Here is a 13843-nt window from a genome sequence, read left to right on the forward strand (position 1 = left end):
TGTCTACACTACACTGTCCTGTCTAATAGAATATGCTGTACATGTGGCTGCTGAGGCTTGTTCAAAACACTGGAAATAGTGTTTAACAGCTGTGTGTGTGTGTGTGTGTGTGTGTGTGTGTGTGTGTGTGTGTGTGTGTGTGTGTGTGTGTGTGTGTGAAGGAGGACAGCAGGAGAGATAACACAGAGGCTCTTGAACGATTTCCACTGTAGTTTTGAAGGGAAGGCGGAAAGAGAAGTAGACACGCTCAGGATGTATTTTTAGACTTTGGCTGATTTTGAAATGAAACACAGATTTTCTTTGCTGTACATTATGAATACAGACATTCAGTTAGCTTAGGGATTTATTTATTTGTATGTTTGCGGGGATCCACTGTACCCTTAATGTTTCTTTGTTTCTCCCCCAACGATTACTATATTAAATAGTGCAGCAATTTACATACAAGCAGGCAAACATACATTTGCAATCATTTCAATTTCATGAGTTTGCACTGTCCTACTATGCGATCTAAAATGATACTTCATGGGAATTTAATTGGTGAAAGGTTATAAAGTGAGCTGGATGTCACGGCTGTTTAAATGTACTTTTCTTCTTGTTGCTCCTGAAGTTGATGTTTTGTCCGTCTGCTTCACAGTCACTCGGCTGGAAGAGCGAGAGTCAGACATGAAGAAAGAGTACAACGCTCTGCATCAGCGCCACACTGAGGTGAGCAAACCTGTATTTATTTAAAAAGGACAATGTGGTTTAACATACACTATATTGCCCAAAGTATTTGCTCATCTGTCTTCGCACTCATTTGAACTTGAGTAACATCCTGTTCTTAATCAATAGGGTTTAATATGATGTTGGCCCACCCTTTGCAGCTATAACAGCTTCACCTCTTCTGGGAAGAAGACTTCCACAAGTTTAGGAGTGTTTATATGAATTTTTGACCATTACTCCCGAAGCACATTTGTGAGTTCAGACACTGACGAGGTCTGGCTCACAATCTCCGCTCTAATTCACCCCAAAGATTTTCTATCGAGTTGAGGTCAGGACTCTGCGCATCCCAGTTGAGTTCTTCCACACCTAACTTGCTCATCCACATCTTTATGGAGCTTGCTTTGTGCAATGGTGCACAGTCATGTTGGAACAGGAAGGGACCATCCGGGACCCGAAACTGTTCTCTTAAAGTCGTTAGCATGAAATTGGCCAAAATGTCTTGGTATGCTGAAGCATTAAGAGTTTGTTTCACTGGAACTAACACCTTAATCCCCAACTCCACCAAACTTTACACTCGGTACAATGCAGTCAGACAAGTACCGTTGTCCTGGCAACCACCAAACCCAGACTCATCCATTGAATTGTCAGACAGTGAAGCATGATTCGTCACTCCAGAGAACACATCTCAGCTGCTCTAGAGTCCAGTGGTGGACTTTAACACCACTGCATCTAACACTTTGCATTGCACTTGATGATGTAAGGCTTGGATGCAGCTGTTTCCATGGAACTATAAAGCTCTCCACACACTGCTCTGAGCTAATCTGAAGGCCACATGAAGTTTGGAGTTCTTTAACGATTGAATCTGCAGAAAGTTGGCAACCTCAGCACACTATCTGCCTCTGCATCGGCTGACCCCGCTCTGAGTTCCTGTCATTCCCGATCCCTTCCACTTTGTTATAATACCACTAACAGCTGACTGTGGAATATTTAGTAGTGAGGAAATTTCATGTGTGGATTTGTTGCACAGGTGACATCCTATCACAGTACCACACTGGATTTCACTGAGCTCCTGAGAACGACCCATTCGTTCACAAATATTTGTAGAAGCAGTCATGCCTGGGTGCTTGATTTTATACACCTGTGAGCATGGAAGTGATTGGAACACCTGAATTCAAGAATCTGGAAGGGTGACTGAATACAGCATGGTACCAATATGGAGCATGAAACTGACGTTTATAGCTATTGCTAATTTTCAACTCTTATTCCTTGCTGGGCTTTTACACTCACAATGCACAACTTTACTTACATAACACCACAAGACAATATAAACAAAACTACAATAAATACACAAATAGTGTAAAATATAGTGTAAGTAAGATAGATATTGTCTTCTACGCTACATCCATTCCCTCAGTCCAGATTGCCCTGTTCTCCGGTTGTTCTCAAAAGATTTTTTGTTCTTGATGTCTCGGATCACAGATGATTCAGACGTACGTCGAGCACATAGAGCGGTCCAAAATGCAGCAGGCGGGGAGTAACAGCCAATCAGAAGGCACCGGCTGTGGACGATCGTGAGTGTTTTGTTTTTTCTTTCATTTTTATTCTGTGTGTGTGTGTGTAATTGTCCTGCATTTTTCTGTGGATCTGAACTATCCCTTCCCCCCCTGTCGTGTTGTTGATTATGTTTTGCACAGATCTATCAGGCTTTTCATGCTGCAGCACATTTCTGGTGTTGAAGCTGGCGCTGTTTGTCATCAGCCACACTGAACAGCTGGTGTGTCCCGCTAACAGAGAGGAGAGGCAATGTGCAAACAGACACAACAGTCATTATGAAGCTCTGTGGAAAATAATTAGAAAAACAAAGGAAGTTTGACTTTTATGTGCCAGCTTGTCGTGTTGAGCCAGGGCCAATCCCATGGGCTTGACAGCTAGAAGAGGAGCGGGACATCTGGTGTAGCTGCCCTATCTAAGCTCCAGATTAGTCACTTTTAGCAATACGTCCACTAAATCATAAAATACCCACAGTGAAAGGCATGCAAGAAGTTTGCTCCAGACTTCTGATACTGTGAATAATTAATTGAGTAAATGATGAGCTTGCTTTCAGCAGTACCAATCTTTTAGTTTAGATTTTTTAGACTAGTTTTCCTGTAAAAGGTGTCAAACTGTGAGATTCTTGTATGCAGGTTCTCTTGAAGTCTACCGAAAGATGATGAAAGATGTTTGGGTTACATGACCATAAGGGTCATAGCAAAACCTTCAGCTTGCGGTTTTTAAACAGTGATATATTTGCAGGTTTTTAATTGAATCCATTTGTCCTTCTACAAGTGGATGTCCAATGTCAGTGCCTGCAAAATGAATCCAAAACATTATTGATTCAACCCTGTGTTGAACAGTTGCAGAGATGGTCTCATGGTGATAATCTGCACCCTTTTTCCCCTTTCCTTTTTTGGCATTTGCAAAGTTTTGATGCAGAACTTTGTGTTAAGTATGCAGGAAAGGTTTCCCTCTGATAACTTCCCTGTGACGATTATATCTGTGCTCCAGAATCTGCTAAATCTCCTTGAAGGGTTGAAGTGAGACAAGGGTTTGATTTGTAATTGTTCCAGAAAGTTTTCTTTTTCTTCCTAAACTAAACCAAACCTCCAGGATTGTCACTAGCTGCCATTTCTCCGAGGCTCTGATTGACTTTGCTGTGTTTTTGTTGACTTTTCCTTTTTTGGGGGCATCAATTACTTTAATTGTCTTACTACCATTAAGCTGCTGGGAAAGGACTTTGCTTCCGCTGGCCTTTCTTAACCGTGTCTGTGAATGAGCCAGAGCCCCAACAAACTGAGACACTAGAAAAAGTTAAACACCAAAAAGTTAAAACACCAGATTTAAATGTTAAAGAGAATGTTTCATCTTCACCTCAGCTCATTTTTTCCTCACTAAGTTATGCAGTTACAGGACTTTTGACCAGTCGTGCTCCAAGCGTTCCATGTCACTGTGTATCGTCTATCTCTACAGGGAGTGCAGAATTATTAGGCAAATGAGTATTTTGTCCACATCATCCTCTTCATGCATGTTGTCTTACTCCAAGCTGTATAGGCTCGAAAGCCTACTACCAATTAAGCATATTAGGTGATGTGCATCTCTGTAATGAGAAGGGGTGTGGTCTAATGACATCAACACCCTATATCAGGTGTGCATAATTATTAGGCAACTTCCTTTCCTTTGGCAAAATGGGTCAAAAGAAGGACTTGACAGGCTCAGAAAAGTCAAAAATAGTGAGATATCTTGCAGAGGGATGCAGCAGTCTTAAAATTGCAAAGCTTCTGAAGCGTGATCATCGAACAATCAAGCGTTTCATTCAAAATAGTCAACAGGGTCACAAGAAGCGTGTGGAAAAACCAAGGCGCAAAATAACTGCCCATGAACTGAGAAAAGTCAAGCGTGCAGCTGCCAAGATGCCACTTGCCACCAGTTTGGCCATATTTCAGAGCTGCAACATCACTGGAGTGCCCAAAAGCACAAGGTGTGCAATACTCAGAGACATGGCCAAGGTAAGAAAGGCTGAAAGACGACCACCACTGAACAAGACACACAAGCTGAAACGTCAAGACTGGGCCAAGAAATATCTCAAGACTGATTTTTCTAAGGTTTTATGGACTGATGAAATGAGAGTGAGTCTTGATGGGCCAGATGGATGGGCTCGTGGCTGGATTGGTAAAGGGCAGAGAGCTCCAGTCCGACTCAGACACCAGCAAGGTGGAGGTGGAGTACTGGTTTGGGCTGGTATCATCAAAGATGAGCTTGTGGGGCCTTTTCGGGTTGAGGATGGAGTCAAGCTCAACTCCCAGTCCTACTGCCAGTTTCTGGAAGACACCTTCAAGCAGTGGTACAGGAAGAAGTCTGCATCCTTCAAGAAAAACATGATTTTCATGCAGGACAATGCTCCATCACACGCGTCCAAGTACTCCACAGCGTGGCTGGCAAGAAAGGGTATAAAAGAAGAAAAACTAATGACATGGCCTCCTTGTTCACCTGATCTGAACCCCATTGAGAACCTGTGGTCCATCATCAAATGTGAGATTTACAAGGAGGGAAAACAGTACACCTCTCTGAACAGTGTCTGGGAGGCTGTGGTTGCTGCTGCACGCAATGTTGATGGTGAACAGATCAAAACACTGACAGAATCCATGGATGGCAGGCTTTTGAGTGTCCTTGCAAAGAAAGGTGGCTATATTGGTCGCTGATTTGTTTTTGTTTTGTTTTTGAATGTCAGAAATGTATATTTGTGAATGTGGAGATGTTATATTGGTTTCACTGGTAAAAATAAATAATTGAAATGGGTATATATTTGTTTTTGTTAAGTTGCCTAATAATTATGCACAGTAATAGTCACCTGCACACACAGATATCCCCTAAAATAGCTAAAACTAAACACAAACTAAAAACTACTTCCAAAAACATTCAGCTTTGATATTAATGAGTTTTTTGGGTTCATTGAGAACATGGTTGTTGTTCAATAATAAAATTATTCCTCAAAAATACAACTTGCCTAATAATTCTGCACTCCCTGTAAAGTCAATTCAGCTACAGTGTCTAATGAAAAGCATCTCAATCCTGCAAGTCTTCATCAACTTCACCACTGTAGGTGGTTATAGGAGTCCTGCTGGGGTGTTCAGCATTAATAAAGTGAACATTTGATTATCTGAAGCAGTTTTAAAGACAAGACAGTGAAGATGTGCAGAAAAAAAGAAACAAACTGTAGTTTAACTAAATGTGTAAAAGTGTGTGTGTGTTTGTGCGGTGTTATGCGTCATGGCATGTTCCTGTCTCCTGTCCTTCTCTAATCAGTGTCTGTCTTGTCTGTCTTGCTCTCTGTGCTGCTGTTTGCACAGTCAACGACACACATGGAGGAAAAGGTAAATCCAACATGATTCCTCGACTGCCTCGCTCCGCTTGCTTCGAGTCTGAATTAAAAATGTCCCTCCCCGTATATTTGCTGCGCTTTCACACTTTATGGACGAAAGTATTCCCTAATGCACTTAATTTGCTAGTTACCGATGCTTTAAACATCTATTTATTATGTTGGATGCATCAGTGATTTTGTACTTCAATCTTAAATTAAGGACTAAGGAATGGATCAAGGGTCATGTAAAGCATATTTTCCCGATATCTCCACCTACCTTCTCCTCTTTCTCCCTCATGTGTTTCTGCCAGTCAGTCTGTCCCCCGTCTGTCTGTCTGCCTGTCCTGCTTGTCTTTTGCTTTGTCCATATTATATATAATTTTCAACATCAGGATCCGGGGTTGCTTTTTCTTTGGATGCTTTTGGGTGAATTTGTGTTTTTGTTGGGATTAGTGAGATCAGTGCTCTCGTGCCTGGACAGTAATTGTGACGTTTAAACCAAAGGTTAGTGTAGCTTCACACAAACACATGGTGCAGCTAGTCTGGACCTTTCCATAGGCAGCAACAAAGCTATAGCACATCTAAAACTCATTAGTTTACATGTACGGGGTTCAATCTATACAAAAGCCAAGTGTTAAACCACCAGTCTGTTGTTTTACCAGTGTTTGGAGGTCATGATGTGGAGCCTCTGCTGCTAGCTAAAAACAGTTGGTGGATTTTTTAAGCACTTTAAGCTAAGCTAACTGCCGGCTTCACATTTGGAATACAGAGTCACTAACAAAGAGTCATTAACAAGAGTGTGTCTATAGCAGGGGTGAAGGAGGGGATAGATTTTGGACTTTTAACTATATATTCATAGAGCCTTTTTTAGAGCTTTTCCTACTGATAAAGACCTCCACCAATGCCATTCATACTACTCTAAAGTAAACAGGTAACAGACTATTAAAAGAAAGAAATGTTACTGTTTTTCTTTTACTGTTAATGATAGAAATGCATATTTGTTTCTTTGATTTCATGCAGCAGCATTTCATCCTGTAGAAAAACTGAATTGAACTGTTGAAGTGCACTTCTTTTTCTTATATTTAAGATATTTCTGGATTTTTAAAGGTGCAATAAAAAGTCTTTAACTTGACAAAAGGTTGAGTTTTCACTACTGTGATCAAAGTGAATTGCATGTGGCCCACGATGTAAAATGAGTTTGACATTCTTGGGCTATAGTTTAACCCAGGCATAGACTTAAAAAATTGGTTTTGCTTTGCATTATATGCCTGCCAGAGTGAGCTCCAGCACTCCAGCGGGGGGCATTGAATATAATACACTGAAATAACCAAGAGGCAGTCTCACCTACTCTCCACCCCCTCTGTGTCTCCTCCTCCAGCAGCAAAGCGGAGCGCCCACCATCGTTGAGCCTGTACCCTGATGGCATGGTACGTGGGGGACTCGGGGGGGCTAGGATGATTCCCGGGAAAGACATCTGGCAGGTCAGCGAGCTCGGCCACTCTACCTTCAGCTCCGCCTACCAGGTGGGACAGAAAATGGCCCTGTCCTCCTCCCTCGACCATAATCGCAGCCTGGGGAGTGGAAAGGGGGAGAGGCTGGCATTACTGCTGCCGGCCGCACCCACACGGACCACCTCCCCTCCCACGCCTGCTTGTGTCACTTTTGAGGAAACTAATTTTGCATTGGAAATCTCAGTTTTTTAAAATCTAATTAGTTAGGTATAAACGGTATGTTGACCCAAGCAAGCAGGGACCGCATTTAGATGTTTGTTTTTGGCTTCATGCAGTTTTTTCTTGTGTGATTATTTTACTGTGGTGTTGTGAAGCTGCTTTTTGTGTCGTGTTTTAGTTTACCCTTTTACGCAAAATTTAAGCTCATGTTTATTAATGTCTGTATAAACTGACAGCATACAGTGCTTCATATGTTATCCAAGGAAACCCAATTTCCTTGAACTAAGCAATTTTAATATACTCAATACAATTTAAATGAGTCAACATAATTTTTTTATCCACAAGAGTCTAATGTGTTTTGCCTTACATATTTAGCCCTACTTTACCTATTTATTATCTAAGATAAATGTTTAAACCCATTCCCAAAAAACAAAAACAGCCGAAAATTCCCAACTTTACAATTAGAAAGCAAAGTAAGAGACATTCCCGACCTTCTTTCATTGCATGATGCTCATATAATGTCATTTGTGTCCCACCAAGGAGGACGGATCAGAGTCGGACTCGGTGGCAGCCACACCCAGCAGCACGGGAAGTAAGTCCAACACACCCACCTCCTCTGTCCCGTCCGCCACAGTCACCCCCATCAACGAGAGCTTCCACGGGCACGACTTTGACGTCACGCGGCCTGGAAACCGCAGGAAAAGCGCTAAACGCCTCAGCCGGAATATGGAGGTGCAGGTTTCCCAGGAAACCAGGAATGTCAGCATCGGTAAGAGGATGTCACTGAGCCTGTCCTCAGTTCAGAGGTTTGAAGTTACGCTGTATAAAATGTCAGTAGATTGCAGAGTTGCTCAGGGTCTTTCACAAAAACGTTCAGACAGCCACACTCGGCACTCTGCTCTTCCAGGTATGGGAAGCAGCGACGAGTGGTCCGAGTTTCAGGAGCTCATCGATTCTACGCCGGAGCTGGATATGTGTCTGGACCCCCGTATTTATAGAGGAGGAAACAGGTACAAGCAACAGTGTAGCTGCTTTAAGCACGCAGTGTAAAAGGATATCAACATCCATGTTTTCTTGTTAAAACACAGACAAAAACAGATGTAGAAATCCTTTAGGTGGTCAGAGCTTTGATGGATTAGTCCTGCGTGTCAACAGCATTATATTATGTAATTATTAAATAAATAAACATATGAAAAATAAATGTGTTTTCATGTGTTTCAGCCCCTCCCAGGGCATAGTTAACGAGGCCTTTGGCATCAACACAGACTCTCTCTATCACGAGATCAAAGACGCCAAGTCGGACATCATTGGGGATGTGGATGCAGGTGCTGAGCTGCTAGGTAAGAACAGGATTCTGGTTTCAGTGTGTTTTGATATATTCATTATATCCAAGAGCCCTAAAGCCTGAAATTTAAATCATTTTCCCATGAAAGTGCAATGCTGGTCAGCAGCACATAATTTACTTCAAAGCAGATACTTGAATACAAATAAAAGCGCCATCTTCACCTCGTCCTCCCGGGGTGACTTTTACTATAAGCTAACAGGCCAATATGCCATATTATTGCACTCTAAATAGAGAAAATAAGGGCAGATGCATGTGCTGTGTGCGTGTTACACAGAGCCAGCATTTGTATTTTCTTTGCACTGCAGGCTCCGAGCTCCATGCGAGGCTGTGCGAATCTGCCGCTGCACTAACTTTACATTCTTTGTCTTGCATGGGGCGCTGCAGCACACGTCTGCATCACCACACAGTCATCCTAAAAAAAACACAATCTCACACCCCGGCTCCACCTGCACATCCATGCACTTTTTCTTTCATTGTTTGTCTTTGTTATACTTTGCTCTTGTTTTTACAGCAGTTTTAGGGGCAGAGGAACAGTAAATGGAGCATATTTGAACAGATGTTGTCACTTATGTTCACATTAATCAGTTTAGATGCTCACTATCACACACACCCCCTTTTGGGCTCATTCACACTGGGAGATTCTGGGAGATTTTGTGTATCAGTATTGACTCACTATCCCTGAGTTTTATGTTGCAGAAACAGGAAGCGCACTCTGACCCCGTCTCCTTGTCCATCTGTTAACCTCTCGCCCATTTCTTTTTTTCCCCTTTTATGTGCTTCTGCCGGTGACACCCATAGGCGAGTTCTCAGGTGTGTATCTGAACACACGTTGGTTGGTATTGTTTTCTCTTAACTCTCTCAACTCCTCTCTACTTTCCAAAATCCACTTTTAAACGTAGATGCTAATCAGTGGATATAATTGATAACAAAGTAACTTTGGAGTTATTATGATGCTATGCTAGTAGATGACAAGTGTCAATTAGCAAGCAGTGCAGTGGTTTAGTTCTAATGCTGTGAGGTAGCGGTGAAATAGCAGTTAATATTTTATTTTTATAATATTTTATTACTACAAGCCATCCCTGTTTAATTTTCAGTGAGGTTTTCAGTGGTGGGTCCTTTCAGTGGGTCTTTCTAATAGATTTGATGATATAAAGGTCAGATTGTCCTTTAGTTCTGTAGCCATGCCTAAAAACCAAATCAATAAATGCTTATCAGCGTCTTCTCTCCTCTCTTCCCGTTCTTCCTTTTCTTTTTTCCATCTCTAATCTTCACCCTTTCCTCTTTTCTCTCGTCTCCTTTTCTTCTCTCCTTGTTTTGCTTCCAGTCCCTGATGATTTCTTAGGTAAGGCGCCCCATGCCTGCCCTCACATTTGCTTTAGCTTTCACATCCCTCCGTTTGTTTATGTTACGTGGCTTCTTATTTATATTTTCTGTCATTTTTTTATACCTCATATGCCTGAAATTCTATCATCCTGTGGTAATTGCAGTAAATCTTTCGGACATTATAGAACATTAAAATAATCCAGTGTTAAAGAGATGTTGCAGAGCTCTTATTAAACAAATACTAAATGTATATATAGTGGAAGACATAATAACAAAAGAGAATCAGGCAATGATAACAAATTAAGAAATGCATGAGCTCAAAAGCGGTCATGTGATAAAGAAAGTTTTCATATGACTGTGTTCAGTTCTAAAGAACTATGTGATTCAATCACCCTGTGATTCAGTGGGAATTACGAGGGTCAGTAGCTGCCAAGCAAATGCACTTGACTAACTGATCATCGGCGAATGTGAGCGCCTCCATCAAAGCAGAGGTTTTGGCAGTTTGCTGGTCTGGAGGAACGTTAAGGAGGAAGGACATCAACGATGATCTTCGAGAAGTAAATGTTGATGCCCAACAATCTGGGAAAGGTTAAAAGGTCATTTCCAAACAACTTAAGGTTCCTCATTCTACAGTGAGAAAGATGAAAACATTCAAGACAGATGCCAATCTTGCCATGAGTGAATGTCTCAGGAAATTCTATAGGCGTCTATAGGCATGTTAAATGTTACCGTTAATGACAGTACAATTAGAAGAAGGCTGAACAAGTATGGAGATACTTTCTCATATTGCACAGCACCAACAACTCACACCAGCTGTCAGGCACGGTGGTGGAGGGGGGGATGCAGCAAATCTATAACAGAATGGCTGAAAAAGTAAAGAATGAAGGTGTTGCAATGAACCAGTCCAGTCCAGACTCAAGGTTTTGACTGAAATGCTGTGGTGGGACCATAAGAGACCTGTGCATAAACAAATCCTCACAAATTGCAATGACCTGAAGCAAAATTGTAAAAAAGAGTGGGCCAAAAATCCTCCGCATAGATGTGAGAGACTGTCATACAGAAACCAATTAATTCAAGTTATTGCTGTTAAAAGTTTTTCTACTGAATCATGGGGTCTGCTTAGTTTTTTCACAGGTCTGCATTAAATGATGTGAAAACTTTCTTTTTTTCTTCAGGCTGAAATTCTTCAATTAATTTGAGCTCATTTTAAATTTGCTGTCAGAAGTGTTAAAACATTCAAACTGACATCCTGATACTGAGGAGTTATTTTTCCATCCCTGCGGTCACATCACACACCACAACATAAAACTTACACTTTTAATCCCTGAGCCCTTTACTGCAGTATATAATATAATCCGCTAAATGTAAACACCTATAAAGACCCATCGGCGTTTTTGTTTTGCTTGTTTTTGATGCGTTCTCGTGTCTCAGAGTTTCTCTGAGTCGATGTGTGCTTTGCTTATGTTGCACATTGCTTTTGCTTCCGTGTTTTTTTTGTTTTGTTCTTTTTTCTCAGTTCATTTCGGGCAATAACATCGATAAATAGTTTGATTTTCAATACAATAACACTAATACTAAACTAATTAAAAGATCAACCCTGAATTTCTATAATTTAGCAACTAGTTTGGATTTTGTGTTCAGGGTGAAAAAAAACTACATAGACATAAATAATATGAAAAATGAGTTATTTGTAAGATTGCTCAATATGTAATATTCTGGTGATGTAATATTCTCAATATGTAATAGTAATATATTTTACAGATAAGTCCTTTGTTAGCTCGACTTGTCCTTGTTGTTAATACTAGAGCTTCAACCATTAATCTGCCCATTAATAACTTATTAAACCTCTTATATGAAAACTCATCCTTTGTCCCACACTTACTTTGGTTTGCCTTGAAAGCAGCGTTACCACATAAACGGTTTTCTCATCAATCGATTGAATAGATCGACTTATGAATAAATTATGATTTTTGTTGTGGGGGAGTAACAGCGATGTGAATGTGATTGTTTCAGGGATGAGCAAGGAGTGGGAGAACATGCTGGCAGAGAACAAACAGCTCTTACAGACCAAGTAAGAGACTCGGTGAAGCCTAATATGTGCCTGCTGATGCTAATGTCACAACCTTTCTGCATTTCATTCAAAGGAAACGCTGAGAGATTTGTTTTTAGTATTGAGACACTTAATCATGTGTACCTCCTGTTTTCTTATACAACATGTTCTTAGACCAAAACTCTACGTGTGAATGTGAAATTGCAGCTTGTAGTTTCCCACTACATCCCTTTTCTGTCCTTTGCTTGGCAGAAATGCTCTAAATATTGTCAAAAATGACCTTATTGCCAAAGTGGACGAGCTGTCGGGGGAGAGGGAGGTACTGAGGGAGGAGCTGGAGGCGGTGAGACAGTCAAAGAACAAGGTGGATGCCAGAATCAAGGAACTCGAAGAAGAACTCAAGAGGTAAAAATAGCAACGAATGTTTGAGTCCTTGCACAGACACAGGATGCTGTGCTTGCTTTTGTGTAATTTAAACTTCAGTAGTTTAAATTACCTTTAAGATCATCAATAAATCAATAAAATCAACCTGCAGCAACAGAAATGGTTAAAATGATCTAATGAGACATGCTGACATCTAACTGTTGTATATCTGTTAGCTAATAAGCATTTTTAGCCCTTTATTGATTTTAAATGTTATTATTTAGTACTTGTCTTGGAGGAGTATGTAATCTCTGTGTTTTTGTTTGTTGGCTGCAGGTTACGAGCAGAGGCTCTGGGGGCTTCTCGGGACTCCAAGGATGAAGTTGGTGATGATGTGAGTAGAACTGCCCCTGCCTCAGGCTGCACTACTGATGTGTTCATGTCTCTATAAAAATATGAGAAGCAGAATAGAAAGTCTTCAGCCACGTGTTAGCTTTCAGACTGAAATGTCTAATACTGGTTTGGACATCTTATTCTCTCAGATGTGTCTTATTACTTCGTGGCACAGATTCACCAAAGTGCTGGAAACATTCCTTAGAGACTTTGCTCCATATTGACGTGACAACATCACACAGTTGCTGCAGATTTGTCGCCTGCACAACCGTGCACCACCAGCACCAGCGTTACCCAGGATGGATCCATTCTTATATATTGTTTACACCGAATTCTGACCCCACCATCCAAATGTTGCAAGACAAATTGAGACAGTAGAACAGTCAAAGTTTTTCCAATAGTAAACAAACTGGCTTTTCTGCTCTACTGGAGCACTCTGTACAACAATCCTCATTCACCCATATATACAAGCACTTCTTGAAGTACTGTTCCTATCACCTTCTCTTTTTGGGACCATTCTCTGTAAAACTTGAAGATGATCATGTGAGAAAATCCCAGTAGATCAGCACTTTCTCAAATACAGCAATGCGATTGGTTAAATAGATATTTGTGTTAACAAGCAGTTGATTTGAACCTAATAAAGTGGCCAGTGCGTGCATGTGCCACAGATTAGTTTTAGGCTGATGTAGAGAGCGATTTCCAAATTAATAACAGGTCTCTGTTCTTTCATGTGACCAGTTTTCATCGCCGATGCAAGACGGCGACATGACAATGACCCAGCGGCGGCGATTTACCCGGATGGAGATGGCCCGGGTGCTGATGGAGAGAAACCAGTACAAAGAGAGACTGATGGAGCTGCAGGAGGCCGTACGGTGGACAGAGATGATCAGGTAGACTTGAGAGAACAGGAAGTGAAATGCTTCTGGGCTTAAAGTCAACACACAAAGTTTTCCCTAAATGTGAACCCATATTCTGTGTCAGTACTGCTTTGAATATCTTGTTTTTCTGAGGTGGTTTTTCTGAGTGGCATCATATTTTTTACAGCATTTTTAACTGTTTTTATTCATTTTTTGTCATTTTCTTATACTTTCCAGTTGTTTTCA

The 13843-nt window shown here is 41.1% G+C and overlaps 1 protein-coding gene across 17 annotated transcripts in view; it reads left to right on the top strand.

Moving 5' to 3' along the window:
- Positions 1 to 13843, top strand: part of mapk8ip3 (mitogen-activated protein kinase 8 interacting protein 3) — a 34586-nt gene that overhangs the window by 5430 nt on the left and 15313 nt on the right. For 6 of the 17 annotated variants that reach the window (XM_039610968.1, XM_031732635.2, XM_039610977.1 and 3 more), the window contains exons 3-14: positions 635 to 705; positions 2182 to 2273; positions 6975 to 7119; positions 7807 to 8035; positions 8174 to 8276; positions 8488 to 8606; positions 9410 to 9421; positions 9936 to 9953; positions 11948 to 12005; positions 12237 to 12389; positions 12684 to 12741; positions 13479 to 13630. In XM_039610968.1, coding sequence (XP_039466902.1) covers positions 635 to 705; positions 2182 to 2273; positions 6975 to 7119; positions 7807 to 8035; positions 8174 to 8276; positions 8488 to 8606; positions 9410 to 9421; positions 9936 to 9953; positions 11948 to 12005; positions 12237 to 12389; positions 12684 to 12741; positions 13479 to 13630 — 1210 coding nt within the window. The remainder of the gene's footprint in view (positions 1 to 634; positions 706 to 2181; positions 2274 to 6974; positions 7120 to 7806; positions 8036 to 8173; positions 8277 to 8487; positions 8607 to 9409; positions 9422 to 9935; positions 9954 to 11947; positions 12006 to 12236; positions 12390 to 12683; positions 12742 to 13478; positions 13631 to 13843) is intronic. The other 11 variants (XM_039610979.1, XM_039610981.1, XM_039610982.1 and 8 more) reach the window with 7 other exon arrangements.

Source organism: Oreochromis aureus, linkage group 4 (genome assembly GCF_013358895.1).
Source record: "Oreochromis aureus strain Israel breed Guangdong linkage group 4, ZZ_aureus, whole genome shotgun sequence".
Classification (NCBI taxonomy): domain Eukaryota; kingdom Metazoa; phylum Chordata; class Actinopteri; order Cichliformes; family Cichlidae; genus Oreochromis; species Oreochromis aureus.